This window comes from Thamnophis sirtalis, unplaced genomic scaffold, assembly GCF_051295495.1.
Source record: "Thamnophis sirtalis isolate CommonGarterSnake01/CBP01778 unplaced genomic scaffold, rThaSir2_p1.2 scaffold_11, whole genome shotgun sequence".
Taxonomy (NCBI): domain Eukaryota; kingdom Metazoa; phylum Chordata; class Lepidosauria; order Squamata; family Natricidae; genus Thamnophis; species Thamnophis sirtalis.
Window position 1 is genome coordinate 64,136,512 of NW_028261391.1, and position 16,391 is coordinate 64,152,902.

The 16,391-nt window shown below is 41.8% G+C and overlaps 1 protein-coding gene across 3 annotated transcripts in view; it reads left to right on the plus strand.

Annotated features, from left to right (window-relative positions):
* The window catches only part of LHPP (phospholysine phosphohistidine inorganic pyrophosphate phosphatase), a 170,824-nt gene that overhangs the window by 44,067 nt on the left and 110,366 nt on the right, over positions 1–16,391 (plus strand). For 2 of the 3 annotated variants that reach the window (XM_087725949.1, XM_087725950.1), the window contains one exon: positions 6,942–7,033. The exons of the other annotated variant lie outside the window; for it this stretch is intronic. In XM_087725949.1, coding sequence (XP_087582075.1) covers positions 6,942–7,033 — 92 coding nt within the window. The remainder of the gene's footprint in view (positions 1–6,941; positions 7,034–16,391) is intronic. 3 annotated transcript variants of the gene reach the window in all.

Below are 16,391 nucleotides of genomic sequence, written 5' to 3' on the forward strand. Positions count from 1 at the left end.
TAGCGGATCCCGCTAAGTCAATTCAGCGGACCACACAAATCTAACTTGGCTTCCAGAATTAATTGAATTTGAAATGTCTGTACTGCAGCTTCAACAGATTTATATACTTAGAAGTTGGTTTGCTTAAGAGGCAATGAATAAAAGGGAACTTACTGAAGCTTTTCATTTATTGTTTTAAGACCTGTTATTTTTCAAGTCACTTTAAAACCTACTCAAAGAAATCAAGTTAACAGAGGCAGTCCTTGACTTACAACTAATTATTATTTTTATTGAAAATTTTTGAGAAAAAAAAAGCTTTTACAAATATTTACCTCCCCTCTCCCCACCCTCCCCTCCCGAACCCAACCCCCCCAACCTTCCCCCCCCCCTGACTTCCCAGAACAAATACAGGGTATAAATCTTTAACATAGATGTTCTAAAATAAACTTAAAGAAAATTAGCATCATCTTTCATTTGAGCTTTAACTCCTCTTTTGTTAGGCTAACTCTAAACAGATTATGTCATTCCTTGTTTCTTCAGTCGTAAACTATCTGGAATTTCTTAGTCCCGTATTTATTTTGAATATAGTCGATCCATCTTCTCCACTCCAGTTTATATCTCTCATCTGAGTGGTCCTTGAGATATGCTGATATTTTAGCCATCTCTGCTAGGTTTGTGACTTTTAATGTCCATTCTTGAATAGTAGGCAACTCTTCCTTCTTCCAGTATTGCGACACCAACAGTCTTGCTGCCGTTATTAAATACAAAATCAAGTTAGTCTCTATAACAGTACAATCAGTAGTTATACCTAACAGGAATAAATGAGGGGTAAACTTTATCCTTTTTTAAAGAACATTTTGCATAATCCACCATATTTTTATCCAAAATGCTTTAACTTTCCTACAAGTCCACCATATATGGAAATATGTATTATCAACACAATCACATCTCCAGCATTTAGGTTGTAAATTCCGATACATATACAGGCCAGTTTTTTAGGATCTAAATGCCATCTATAAAACACCTTATAAAAGTTTTCTCTCAAATTTTGGGCTGGTGTAAATTTTATACGATCTGAAGAGAAACCAGAGTATACAACTAATTATTTAAAGTTACAACCTCGCTAGAAAAAGGGACTCAGGATATAACTGGTTCTTGTACTTACAACTTTTGCTGCATCCCACAGTTATGTTGTCAAAAATCTGGATGCTTTAAAATTGGTTGTATTGTCCCAGAGTCAGATGATCGTTATTTGCAACCTTCCCAGCCAGCTTCCAACAAGCAAAGTCAATAGAGGAAGCCAGCTTTGCTTAATAACGGCATTGCTTAACAAATGTGGCGAAAAAGATCTCAAAATCACTTAACAATTATCTTAGCAGTGGAAATTCCCAATTGTCATAAGTCGAGGACTACATGTAGGTGGCTTAAATATCAGTTGATTTAGGCAGGATATCTACATGAAAGTCCTTTAGCTACCTCCCACGCTTGGTTTTTGTAAATATGATGGTAAGCCAGTGGTGGGTTTCAAAAATTGTTGGAACCTACTCTGTCGATGTGGCCTCCTTTGTGGGAGTGACTTGCCACCCATGTGACTGGATGGGAGTGGCTTGCCGCCCATGTGACCGGATATGAAATTATGAATTAGTACTTAGGTCGGTCCAAGTAGCTATTCAGAAACTCTGGCATTGAAGCATGCAAGTCTTAAAGCTGTCAAGTTACAAGATCCTTGCCAGTGGTGGGTTTCAAAAATTTTTGGAACCTCTTCTGTAGGTGTGGCCTGCTTTCCAGGTCCACTGGTGGAACCTCTTCTAACCGGTTCGGTAGATTTGACGAACCGGTTCTACCGAATAGGTGCGAAGTGGTAGGAACCCACCTCTGTGGTAAGCTATGGGAAACATGATAGGGTGGACTAATCTTCATTTAGTTGCCAGGCTGATGTCCTTGCTTTCCCATACTTGGTTCATGCACATCTTTTCTAGGTAATCCAGTGTGATTTGACATTTTGGACTTCATTCACTGTTTTGGTCAGTCTGCGAGTGAATTGCAGAACTAGGAAAAGCACTTGTTGCACACATTTGATTTCTTCACCGTCAATTGTTATTCTGATATTTCCATTCCTTGTAGTGGTCATAAGTTTTGTCTTTTTGTTCTTTTAAGAAGCGGCCGAATTTCTCGCTAACTTCTTTAATTCTTTTGATGAGATGTTTCAGGCTTTCTTTGGTTTCTGAAAATTATGTCATCAGCATATCAAAAATTGTTGACATTCCTGCCTCCAATCTCCTCCAGTTTTGATTCTTCAAGTTCCACTTCCTTGCGATCTCTCCGGCATATAGGTTGAATAAGAATGATGACAAAATGTAACCTTGACACACTCCGTATCTTGAACCAATCAGTGTCACCATATGATGCTCACACAGTGTCTTTCTTATTTGTGTACATCAACTACGCCAACTTGATTAGATGTGTTGGTATCTAGAGTTCTACATAGCTTTTCATGATTGATAGACTCAAAGGTTATAGTCAATAAAGCAGATGTATACAGATTTACAGTATGGTCATGAATGAATGAATGAATTTTATTATTTGTATGCCGCCCTTCTCCAGGAGGACTCAGGGCGGCGAACAATTAAAAAAGGGGAAAGAGGGAACATACAACAAACTACAGATAATTAAAATAAGCAAGAGTCACGCAACCATACAAGTAGAGAGGGGAGGGAACTCATCAACCCCAGGCCTGCCGGCAAAGCCAGGTTTTGACGGCTTTTCGGAAGGCCTGGAGAGAGCTGAGGGTCCGAATCCCTGTGGGGAGCTCGTTCCAGAGGGCCGGAGCTGCCACAGAGAAGGCCCTCCTCCGGGTAGTAGCCAGATGGCATTGGCTAGTAGATGGAACCCGGAGGAGGCCAACCCTGTGAGATCTAACGGGTCTGTGGGAGGTAATTGGCAGCAGGCGGTCTCTCAAGTACCCAGATCCAATACCATGAAGGGCTTTATAAGTTACGACTAGCACCTTGAAGCGTATCTGGAGACTGATCGGTAACCAGTGCAGCTCCTGACATGTCCCTTTCTGAAGCTAGTTTGAACATCTGATAAATCCTTTACGTTGGTTGTACAGGCCTTAACGATTCTGCAGCAACAGTGTTAACACCTGGGGCCTTGTTGTTTGAGAGTTGGCTCATTGTGCACATAACTTCTTCCTGAAGGATGGCTGGTTCTATTTTGGTTCCTTTTCCTCATCATCCCGAGGAGCATGCCTATACATCCAAGGCACATGAACACTATTAAACTTCCCACCAAAGTGGCACCTATTAATCTCACATTTGCATGCTTTCGAACTGCTAGATGGGCAGGAATTGGGCAGGAATCAGAGCTTATCCCATTGTGTGACGCTAGCGTATAGAACCTGGACTGTCATCTTTTCAGTAGCCTTCCACCTACATAAACCTACCAGGGGTGGGTTTCAACCGGTTTGCGGCGGTCCCCGCGAACCGGTTGGTTGGCGAACCAGGAAGTAAGTAACTTCCGGGAACGGCGAAGGGCCCACCCGCGCTCCTTACTGGTCTTTGAAGGCTTCTGCGCTTCCACGCAGGCGCATGGCACATACAGCGCCTGCGTGATTCTCCACGAGCAGCTGGATGGCACATACAGCGCCTGCGCGAGTCTCCGCGAGCAGCTGGTGCATCGCGCAGGCGCTAAGACGCATGCATGAACTGCGTGCGTGCAAGAGGACGCCGCCGGTCCCATTCCAACCGAACCGGTTGGAACGGGATTAACAACCCACCCCTAAAACCTACATAGCACATTCAGAAGCCTACAGGAATTTGTTGGTTGAGGAATGGAAATTAGAAGAGAATGTATTCATATTTCAAGCTAACAAATAGGTAATGTTATTAGGAGAGAGATGCTTTCATAGGTTGTTAAGAAAGACATACTTAATAGTTAAATATCTATATTTAACTGTTGGATTTACAGATAGTATAGAGCTAGTCTGTATGTCTGCTTTAGAGGCAAACTATGTTTTTCTCTTTGCCTCATTTTTGTTCAGATAATATATGGACATAAATGCGAGGAGTATTTAATTGTGAAAATGCATGTGTTAAGATGAGGCTTTTATGATATTTTTATTTTATTTTGTTTGTTTAAAATGCCCTCATATTGTACTTTGCAGCTAATTCTGGAATGATTAGGTAATGTCCTATGGATACCTGGCCCACCTAGAAAATGCTGTATAGGACAATAAGACTCTCAGAAATAACTTTGAGTTGGGATTTTATTATTTATTTATTTTATTTATTATCAAAATTTATATGCCGCCCAATCCTGAAGGACTCCGGGCGGCTTACAAAAAAGAGGGAAAAAAAAGAGAGAAAAAGACAGTTTAAAATCACAACACCACATACATTCATTCTAATCGGGGCTGGACCTCAACAATGAGGTCAACAGCCCCAGGCTTGCCGGAACAGCCAGGTTTTTACAGCTTTCCTGAAGGCCATGAGAGTGGGTATGGTCCGGATCTCTGGGGGTAGCTGATTCCAAAGAGTCGGAGCAGCCACAGAGAAGGCTCTCCTCCGGGGCCCCGCCAGCCGACACCGTCTGGCTGACGGCATCTGAAGGAGGCCCAATCTGTGGGATCTTACTGGCCGCTGGGAGGTATGTGGCAGTAGGCGGTCTCGAAGGTACGCTGGCCCTAAGTCATGTAGGGCTTTAAAGGTAATAACCAACACCTTGAAGCGTATCCGGAGACCAATTGGTAGCCAGAGCAGCTCGCGGAGGACAGGTGCAACTTGGGTGTACCTCGGTGCACCCAATATCGATTTTTTTGCTATAGAAAAGAACAAGAACAAGAAAATGCCAAGACCACCAAATACCTAGAACGTTTAAAAAAAAGTGAGGAAAGAGAAGATGCTGATCAGTCTTTGTTTCTTCTATCACCTTTCTAGCTTAGGATTCTTCTGGGAGCTAAAACTTCAATTAGGATCAACCAGGTTCGCCTGGTGCACCAGTTGCGTCCCTACCTGAACCGGGAGGCCCTCACAACAGTCACTCGTGCCCTTGTGACCTCTAGACTGGACTACTGCAATGTGCTCTACATGGGGCAGCCCTTGAAGAGCATTCGGAGACTTCAGCAGCTTGTTCAGAATGCAGCCGCGCGAGCGATTGTGGGTGCACCTCGGTTCACTCACGTAACACCTATCCTCCGCGAGCTGCACTGGCTGCCTATTGGTCTTCGGATACGCTTCAAGGCGCTAGTCGTCACTTATAAAGCCCTTCATGGTATTGGACCTGGGTACTTGAGAGACCGCCTGCTGCCAATTACCTCCAATAGACCGATTAGATCCCACAGATTAGGCCTCCTCCGAATTCCATCCGCCGCCAATGCCGACTGGCGACTACCCGGAGGAGAGCCTTCTCTGTGGCTGCTCCGACCCTCTGGAACGAGCTCCCTGTGGAGATTCAAACCCTCACCACCCTCCAACCCTTCCGCAAAGCCCTTAAAACCTGGCTGTTCCAACAGGCCTGGGGCTAAAGAGCTTTTGCCCCCCTCCTCGAATGGTATGGCTGTTGTGTGCTTTTAAATTGTGTATTGTTATGTTCGTCTTTTTTATCCCCTGTCTGTACCCCCTTCCCTGACTTGAATTGTGAGCCGCCCTGAGTCCCCTTCGGGGAAAAGGGCGGCATATAAATGTAATAAATCCAATCCAATCCAAAAAAATCCAGCCTGATTTGGGATTAACTGGATACATTCAGTTTTGATTTTAGCATACTGTAGTGTCAGTACGAAATCATGCTGAACTTGAATGCACTGAGCTTTAATGGCTTTGTGAAGTATAATTTCTTACTTAACTTTTGATTACATCTTAAATTTTAAAAAAGGTAAGAAAAAAAACCCTGTTGGAATCCCAATATATTTAATGCATGGCCAAGTCAATATGTAATTAGTTGGTATTTGTTACAAGGTGAACAACATTAGATGGTAGGACAATGCAAGTAGTATCTAAATTATATATCTAGACTGACAACGAACACAGAAGATTAAAGGAGAGTGTAGAGGAAGGGAAGAAATAAGCTATGGAATTTACCCTTTATAGTTTGAAATGGAGGAATTTTTTTGAAGTACTAACTTCCTCCTTGCAATATGTCAATATATACTGAGTTTTTCTGATGGCTTTCAGACTGCTTTAAATATCAGTGCTCAACTCTATAGCCTTGTAGGTAGAGATTGAATTATAATCCAGATGGGTTAGCTTTAAATCAGTACTTTGACAATACTAACTTGTTGTGTTTGTATGATGGCTGTTCTGACCCCCCTTCTCCGTCCAGGAACGAACGCTGAAACCAACGTAAAGGAGAATGTTTTTTAATCAGTCCAGACTCTCGTTGGCTGCAAGCCACATAAACAAAGAGATAAGCACTCTGGCAGCAAGTCCTACAAAACTTGGCAGCAATGCAAACAAACTGGCAGCAATCCAGCCTGCTAAGTTTGTTTCTTGTTAATCGTTAACGTTGACTTCTGCATAAAGGCGTGGCACAAGCAGTCTCTTTTATAATCAGGAGAGGATCTTAATGAGCATCAGCTGAGCGTAATCACCTCCTGCAGTTATTCTTGACGCCGAGTAGCCCTTCGACGGCGTGCATCCCGGAACAACTCACAGGTGTTTTCTGGATCACTCACTCTTGTCTCCTCCCCACTGATCCAAGGCTCAGGCGCCACCTGGTGGCCAACCACTCTCTCTGCGCCCTGCTCGAAGTCGGAACTGTCCAGGGTCCTCCACCTCCTCCAGGGCCAACTCATAAGACCCCTCGCCGTCGGAGTCTGGTTTTAGCTCCAATGGTTCCTGCCGGGCCACAACAGATGGCTATATTCAATATCAAATCAAGCAGTTTATTATTTCAAGGAAGATGAAGTAGGGTGGGACTCAAATGCTTTTGACTTAATCTCTGTCTGTATTTCATTGCGGTGACAGGCCATCATGATTGGAGACGATATTGTAAATGATGTCGGAGGAGCCCAGCAATGTGGAATGAGAGCCGTTCAAGTACGGACGGGAAAGTACAGGTCAGTGCATATTCAATAAGCCTTTTATCTCCCATAGTCAGTCATTGGCTCCCCTTACTTTTTCCTTTATGGCTCCTTGGTGTAACTATTCATGCATTGATTTATAATTTGTTTGTTTGTTTGTTTGTTTATTATATTTACATGCCGCCCTTTCCCCCCGAAGGGGACTCAGGGCGGCTCACAACTCAAACCAGGGAAGGGGGATACAGACAAAAAATTTAAAAAACGACACATAACAATGCATAATTTAAAACACACAACAGTCATACCATTCGAGACGGGGGCAACAGCTCTTTAGCCCCAGGCCTGTCGGAACAACCAGGTTTTAAGGGCTTTGCAGAAGGCCTGGAGGGTGGTGATGAAAAAGATACCTTTTAATTTTTTGTCTAGCATAGTTGTGGAATACAGGGTCTGGCATGGTCTGAATTTTGTCCTAGGACTCAGCTTTACATGGCCCGCGTGTCTAAATCATACCATCAAGCCCATTTTTAATAACGATGCATTATTTTATTAATCCTAGTAATTTGGTAGAGCGTACATTTATTCATTTGTAGAGAAAAATGCATCAAAACCCAATTTCTTTCTCTAAGTAGTTTGTGCCTTAAAATCAAAAGGAACCTTAATACAGCGCGAAAAATATGAAGTGCCGTGCATAATTTACAGTATTTGAAATCCAAGCTGGTCTCTTGTGTTTTAGGGAATGACTGCTTGCAGAAAATGCTGCCTTTGAATCAAGAGGTGTGTATTACATTCCAGTTCCCTTAGATGGTGCCATTTGTACAATTACTGCAGCTCTGACTGATCTCTCTCCTGGCTGTTTTGGCAGATTTGCCAATCACTGTTACCTCTGAAGAAAATTGCCAGCATAATTGATCTTTTTTCAGATTCTTTACTGATTAGAGCAGTGTTTCTCAACCTTGGCAACTTGAAGATGTCCGGACTTCAAATCCCAGAATTCCCCAGCCAGCGAATGCTGGCTGGGGAATTCTGGGAGTTGAAGTCCAGACATCTTCAAGTTGCCAAGGTTGAGAAACACTGGATTAGAGGTTTCAACGTTTCTGAACTTATTTCAGATCAAATAAGCTCTTGGCACTTTTCATTGGTCTTTTGAATGCTTTTTAACGCTGCAGAACTCTTTCCCAGCGAGGCACGCAAAATGGTTTGTAATGCATATGGGTCCCAATACCTAAAACGTTGAAAGAATTGAGGCATGAAACAGTTATTTAGTACAAACCTCGAAATGAAGTGATGAAGGAAAAGAAGTGTATATATCAAGGAGAGGGAACCTAGATTACCCTTTTGGATTACCACACTTAAAAAAATGGCCAGAATGGCTGGATAAATAGGATTTGGAATTTGGAATTCAACGTTTGAAGGATCAGGAAATTGCCACTGTGATTTATAGAGAATATAACTAAATAGGAGCCGTACATTCAGGAACAACATGCAGGAGCCTAGAAGGTTGGATGAAATAAATCTATAGGAGCCAGGCAAGCATTCCCAATGTGACAAGATGTATTTTAAAAAAATAATAATAACAAAAGGTTAGAAATTGTACAACAGAACTGCCATCAGAGGTGGGTTCCTACCAGTTCGCACCTATTCAGTAGAACCGGTTCGTCAAATCTACTGAACCAGTTAGAAGAGGTTCCACCAGTGGACCCGGAAAGCAGGCCACATCTACAGAAGAGGTCCCAAAGATTTTTGAAACCTTGGATATGATTATTCTATACTATTATGCTCATATTTATAAAACTCAGTGCCTCTGTGAAAGGTAAGGATGACTACTGCGTTTGTGGTGCAATCAGGACATTGCGTGTGTTGAAGTTGTTTTAACACAAACCAAAGATGCCTTTTAAAAAACAAGTTTACATCAGATTCTTATGCATGCCAGTGCTGTGTGTGAGGTCATTTAAGGTGGTTCTGACAAGTGTCGTCGGCATCTTCATATCTGGTCACATGGGCGGCAAGCCACTCCCATCCGGTCACATGGGCGGCAAGCCACTCCCACAAAGGAAGCCACACCCACAGAGTAGGTTCGAACAATTTTTGAAACCCACCACTGGATATTATCATTGTGAACCAGAGGCTATTATATCCAACCTCTGCCGATTTGTTCTTACTGCCTTCCTGGAGACTGATATACATTACAATTAATTCAGTTTATTCCCACTACTGGAAACCGTTGGTCCATATTGTTTCTGTGGCGTAAATGTTTGTTGAGGCTTACTTTATTGCCTGTTCCTTTAATTCAGTTCAAATAGCAGATCTATTTTAATGTAAATGTTATTCTTGTTGAATCTTGCAAACTTTTTTTTTTAATTTGTAAGTGAGAAAACTGACATTCAGCTACACAGAGAATGTATAATCCACATTTCACTTTTATTTCTTGATGTATGCCTTCTTCTTTAAGGAGACAGCATTGGAAATGGTCAGCTATTACCATTTCTAATAGCTGGGTTTGTTGTTTGTAGTTCAAACCATTGGGGTTTTAGGTTGGGAAATGCAATTTTAAATATTTAGGCTGCTATACACAAGTCCCACAATTACTCCTGGAAGAACCATCATTTTTATGATACTCTGTTGACTTCTACAATTTATCAAACACTCCATATATTCCATTATTTTTCTCCCTCTTCCCCCCTCCCTCCCTTCCTCTCCCCCCCTCTCTCTGTATTTATTTCTTGTCCACAGTGAAACAGTTTCTCTATATCATATTAAGACTGAAATTTTTGCTTTAGTTAGTTACCTGTTCTGACCCCCCTTCTCCACTCGTTCAAAGACGACAGGCAAACAAACTTAAAAGGAAAGAACTTTATCAGCCTCGACTCACGCTGGCTGCGAGCCCAAAAATAAACATAAATAAAGTCTCTGGCAAGAAGATAACAGAATGCAAAAACAAAGATCTCTTACAAAGCAATTCACTTCTCCAAGTGTCTCTTTGAATCAGGGTTACAGAAAGCAAATCACTTATCCAAGTGTCTCTCACAAACAAACCACGACCGATGATCAATGAACGTTGAATGAACGAATGAACGTTGACTCCTGCAACCAGGGCGTGGCACCATCCGTCCTTTTATCTCCAGAAGACGACACTAACGAGCCCCAGCTGCATTGTTATTCCTGCATCCCGACTCAACTCACAGCAAACTTCTGCTGAGTCACAACAGTTACCCAAGATGACTTAAGTTCCCGGGGAGCTTACATTTATTACTATGTCTGATATAAAGTCTGAAAAGTCCTGTGATGCTGGATTTTTATTTCATTTTTTTTATTTCATATTTTATATAGGAAATCTGAACTGAAGAAAGTTTGGGATGGCCAGGAATGAATCTTTGTGGGAGAAGATGGTCAGCTGGATACCTATTACTGGGCTTAGAATGTAGTCAACCATCCTATTTAAATTCTGGGCTTCCCACACACACATACACAAAAATGACAGCCAAAATGATTAAAAATACTCTGTTTGCTGTCATCTGGTGGTTGTCTAGATTTTGTTTCATCCCAGATTAAGGTTGTCCTAGTTTATTTTCTAATAGTAATAACAACCATAATAGCAAAACACCCTTTATTTTTAGCAGCTTTAGTTTTCTGGCAAGCTCATTCTGGCAAACCTCTCATTGAGGTTTCGTTTTGTTTGTTGGTTAGATTGGCTAAACACAAATTACTACATTCTTCTCTTTAACCCTGTCTTCTTCTATGAGCCTGCAGAATGGCAGCTGAACATAATGCTTCCATTTAAAAAATTGTGCATGATATTTTAAATGCAAGTCCTTGTTTATCCGGAAAATGCAGTTTATAAGACAGTGGGGGTCTTACCACGAAACTAACTGAGGCAGCTGCTTTGAGGGCTGTAACCTGTTATAAAGCGGATCTTTGTTCACAACTGTGAAAGGCATTTTGTAGTTGAATAACATTAACTTCTGCTAAACCATAGGCCAGTGTTTTTCAGCCTTGGCAACTTTTTAAGATGCGTTGGACTTCAACTCCCAGAATTCCCCAGCTAGCTCAGCAAAAGTCTATACATCTGAAATTGACAAAGTGGGAAAAACACTACCGTATAGGCTGCAGAGGCTAGGATTAAAATCTAAACATAGGAATACGTTTAAAAAAATCTGTCCAGCTCTGGCACTAAAAAAAAAAATTGTAGATGTAACCAATCTTAAGATTTGACTGCAGATTACATCATCTGGAGAGGAAATTTGGAAAAAGCTTCTACAATGATGCTTTTCTTAAAAAGTGCTTAATCAGTTAGTGTCGGCTAATAAATGTCTAATGTTCCTGTGGTTAGCAGTATTTTCAAGCATAAAAAAGGCAAGAGGAAACTGCTAGGCAATAAGGGACTTGTCTTTTTTTTTTTAAGAGACTGCTTGCATGGATAGATTTAGATTTGGACCTAATGATCAACTAAAATATTCCACAGAGTGTACATTTCTATGAAATGAAAGGAAAATAACTTAATAGGCTTTCCTATTATGGTCCCTGAGATAGGGAAAAGGAATCGGTTTGAGCTAGAATAACTTCAGACGCTTCATTAGAATACATTTATTATTCCATTACTTAAGATTTTGAAAGGATCCAGAAAGTATTAGTATTTAGTATTTTAGTATTTTATTAAATTTATATGCCGCCCTTTTCCCTGGGGGGACTCAGGGCGGCTCACAACTCAAGAGGGGAGGGGGGAAAAACAAACTTTAGACATATAGAACAATACAAATTTAAAAAAACACAACATTCATACCATTCGGGCGGGTTACAATCTTAGTCCCAGGCCTGACGGGATAGCCAGGTTTTGAGGGCTGTGCGGAAGGTCTGGAGGGTGGTGAGGGTACGAATCTCCACGGGGAGATCGTTCCATAGGGTCGGAGCTGCCACCGAGAAGGCTCTCCTCCGCGTGGTTGCCAGTCGGCATTGACCGGCAGATGGAACTCGGAGGAGGTCTAATCGGTGAGATCTAATAGGAAAGAAAGGAACCAATTTCTCCTAATCTTTTTGGGTTCTCAAAAATTTTTCAATTTACATTCCTTCAATTATTTATCTGGTCATCAATCTCATAAAAGGCCTCAAATAAAGATTTAAAACAATTGGTAATATACAAATCTCACCATGTAAGTCTTTTCCTTCCCCCAATTATTAAAGGTGGGTGTAGCAGACCGCTGTTTTGCACACAGAGTATGCATAATTTAGAAAGATTTTATTTCTTTTCAAGATCTATAGAATGGATCATCGGGTGATCACCAAATAGTCTAGAGCAGAACTTTCCATTTTAAAAGGCTTGAATCATTGCTAAACAATATGTTAAGGCATCTAGAAACACTGAACCAGAGGTGGGTTCCTACCAGTTCGCACCTATTCGGTAGAACCGGTTCGTCAAATCTACCGAATCGGTTAGAAGAGGTTCCACCAGTGGACCCGGAAAGCAGGCCACACCTACAGAAGAGGTTCCAAAATTTTTTTGAAACCCACCACTGGTCCTTGGATATGATTATTCTACACTATCATGCTCATATTTTTTTTTAATTTTTAATTTTTATTTCTCATATATACATTCACAATTATATGATCTCATAACTGTTATTAATAATATGTACTTGTAACAATTTTTCTCCCCTACAGTTGACAATATAATTGGTTGCTTTCTTACCATCCCATAAACCCATCTTATTTTACAACAATCCTACTTCTTCTTCCTTCCTTCCCTCCTTCCTTCCCTCCCTTCTTCTCTCCTTCTCTCCTTCCTTCCCTCCTTCCCTCCCTCCTTCCCCCTTCCCTCCCACCTTTCTTCTCTCCTTCCCTCCTTCCTTCCCTCCTTCCTTCCCCCCTTTCTTCTCTCCTTCATTCCGGAAAGCAGGCCACACCTACAGAAGAGGTTCCAAAAAGTTTTGAAACCCACCACTGGTCCTTGGATATGATTATTCTACACTATCCTGCTCATATTTATAAAACTCAGTGCCTCTGTGAAAGGCAAGCCACTCCCATCCGGTCACATGGGTGGCAAGCCACTCCCACAAAGGAGGCCACACCCACAGAGTAGGTTCGAACAATTTTTGAAACCCACCACTGCACTGAACCTACCTGTGTCAATGCTTGCTCAAACGCATGCATGCAACTTAGTGAACTCAAATTGTTCAACTAAGAAAAGGTGGTTTCCTATGAAATATCAGTGATGGAAATTTTACAGAGTTTCCAGGAACAGGAGCAATAGATCTGAGGATTGTACACCTCTTTGTTAAAGGTGAGGTCCTGATTATAGAGAGCCGAGGTGGCGCAGTGGTTAGAGTGCAGCACTGCAGGCTACTTCAGCTGACTGCAGTTCTGCAGTTCGGCTGTTCAAATCTCACCGGCTCAAGGTTGACTCAGCCTTCCATCCTTCCGAGGTGGGTAAAAATGAGGACCCGGATTGTTGTTGGGGGCAATATGCTGACTCTGTAAACCGCTTAGAGAGGGCTGAAAGCCCTATGAAGCGGTATATAAGTCTAACTGCTATTGCTATTGCTATTAAGTTTGATTGATTGATTGATTGATTGATTGATTGATTGATTTGATTTGATTATATTTATATGCCGCCTTTTTCCCCCGAAGGGGACTCAGGGCGGCTCACAATTCAAATCGGGGAAGGGGGGTACAGACAGAAAATGAAAGACAAAACATAACAATACATAATATAAAAACACACAACAGTCATACCATTCGAGACGGGGGCAACAGCTCTTTAGCCCCAGGCCTGTCGGAACAGCCAGGTTTTAAGGGCTTTGCGGAAGGCCTGGAGGGTGGTGAGGGTTCGAGTTGTTTTTGTATGTTGTTATTTTATTTCAACCTAATCTGAATGAGTGACCTTGTCACGAGACAAGTCAACAGAGGCTTCCATTTTTATCAGAACTATATTTCAGCTCTATTTCCCTATAATTACTCACATGTTTTACTATGCTACAGTAGCTGCTTGCAGTGACATAAATATAGAGTTTTATGTCAAATAATAACATTGATCTCTATAGTACACCATTGTCTTTCCCGAGTGCCTATAATCCTCTAGGGCCTCAGAGAGGTCATTTTCTGCTTGACCAGAAATTGATTGTTTATAATTTGCATAGGTTTGTCACCTAAATATTAAACATTGGATGGAGAAATTAGAATTGAATTTTGGAGGTCCGGTGTGAAAACCATGAGTTTTATCATCAAGCAATGTCTCTTCTGAAAGGGTGATATTATATAAAATTGGTACACTTTTGTCGGCTTCTCTTATCTGCCAAATTTTGGGATTAAGCTGCACATAATATGGATGGTATACTTAATAAGCACTGCTTTGTGAAACGGGGAAACATTATAGAAAAGGAAACTTTTAATTCCAAAGAAAAGCAGTGATAAACAGTAATCTGTACAGTATATAACATGTCTCTTATTACTCTTAATCCAGGAATACTTAAAAGAACCTCTCTTGTGAAATGCTGAAGGTAAAATTACTATGTAAAATCTGATTTAAACCAAGCCAGCATACATGACATCTGATCTTCAAAACAAATCCTGCCTTAGAAAAATTCAATTAGCATAAAGTAGTGTACAATTAATTCCATTCCAATATTATAGAGCATGATAAAACACGTTCACTTTGCCATGAAATTCACTAATGGACTTGGATGAAATTGTGATATTTCTAACTGTAGCCTTATGTATTTTAAAAGCCAGCAATTATAATCCTGTAATTATTGCTATAATCAATCCACTATTCCTTTTATTCATAACGGACAGGTAAGATCTATAGATAGTCCTACTCATCTGAAAGATTAGAAGTTGGTATCTCATACAGTAATAATTTTCTGAGGTTTACCCTGATATTACCACCTGAGCCGAGGTGGCGCAGTGGTTAGAGTGCAGTACTGCAGGCCACTTCAGCTGACTGCTAGTTCTGCAGCTCGGCGGTTCAAATCTCACCGGCTCAGGGTTGACTCAGCCTTCCATCCTTCCGAGGTGGGTGAAATGAGGACCCAGACTGTGGGGGCAATATGCTGACTCTGTAAACCGCTTAGAGAGGGCTGAAAGCCCTATGAAGCGGTATATAAGTCTAACTGCTATTGCTATTGCTATTATACTTGGCTGGAACATAATCTTGTGAACCTTTTCCCAGGCGGTCCTTTTTCGTACTCTGTTCCCAATTATCATGATAGGAAGAGGAATTGGCTTTGATTTCTTTGAAATGGCAGATGTTAGGCAAGGGGCACTGCTAAATTAGGAGCCGTGGTGGTGCAGTGGTTAGAATGTGGTACTACAGGCTATTCTGCTGACTGCCAGCTGCCTGCAATTTGGCAGTTCGAATCTCACCAGGCTGACTCAGCCATCCTTCCGAGGTCGATAAAATGAGGACCCAGATTGTTGGGGGCAATAGGCTGACTCTGTAAACCGATTAGAAAGGGTTGTAAAGCACTGTGAAGCGGTATATAAGTTTAAGTGCTGTTGCTAAATTAAGACAATGTGTTCCTTTGACAGTAAAAGAAATAAGAAACCCTATTCTCTTCCTTGAACAAATGTAAATTTGATGTTTCCATTTAAAATATATTCAATTAATTATGAACATATTTTAGCAATATTTTGCTATTGCTATTGCTATGAACATATTTTCTTTTTCCCATATAACAATATGTAAGTGTTTGCTGCTAATGCCCACAAATGTTTTGGAGATGGTAGGTAGACAGGATTCAAGAAGTGATTGCGGGTTTTTTTTGGGGGGGGGGAATTCAGCATTCAGAGAACAACTTCTCACACTTACTTCCTTTGGAACTAATGCAAAGTGGCCAACTTTGAAATTATGAATGGCTGTGTCAGGAGATACCAGTCATTGCCAATGGACCAGGGGTGGGTTTCTCGCCCTGTTCCAACCGGTTCAGTTGGAACGGGGCCGGCGGTGTCCTCGTGCATGTGTGCGGTGCACGCATGCGTACTAGCGTGTGCGCGACGCTCCAGCTGCTCCTGGACGATCGCGCAGGCGCTGTATGCATCCTGCGCATGCATGGAAGCACAGAACTCGTCAAAACCGGGTAAGGACCGCGGGCGGGCAGGCGCGCCCTTCGCCGTTCCCGGAAGTTACTTACTTCTGGGTTCGGCGACCAACCGGTTCGCAGGGACCGCCGCGAACCGGTTGAAACCCACCCCTGCAATGGAGGCTACATATGGCTCCTGCCACCTTTTCTGATCTCTGAAGCTTCCAGGAATTGTTCTCATTTTTCTTCTTTCACAATAGATTGGTCATCAACTGCCAATAGGGCTGAGATACGTTTTCCTCACTGCTAATAGCAGCAGAGAAAAAGTAAATTGAAACAGGATTGGTAAAATGGAAGGGACTAATCCCAGCTACTGTGTTCAAGAT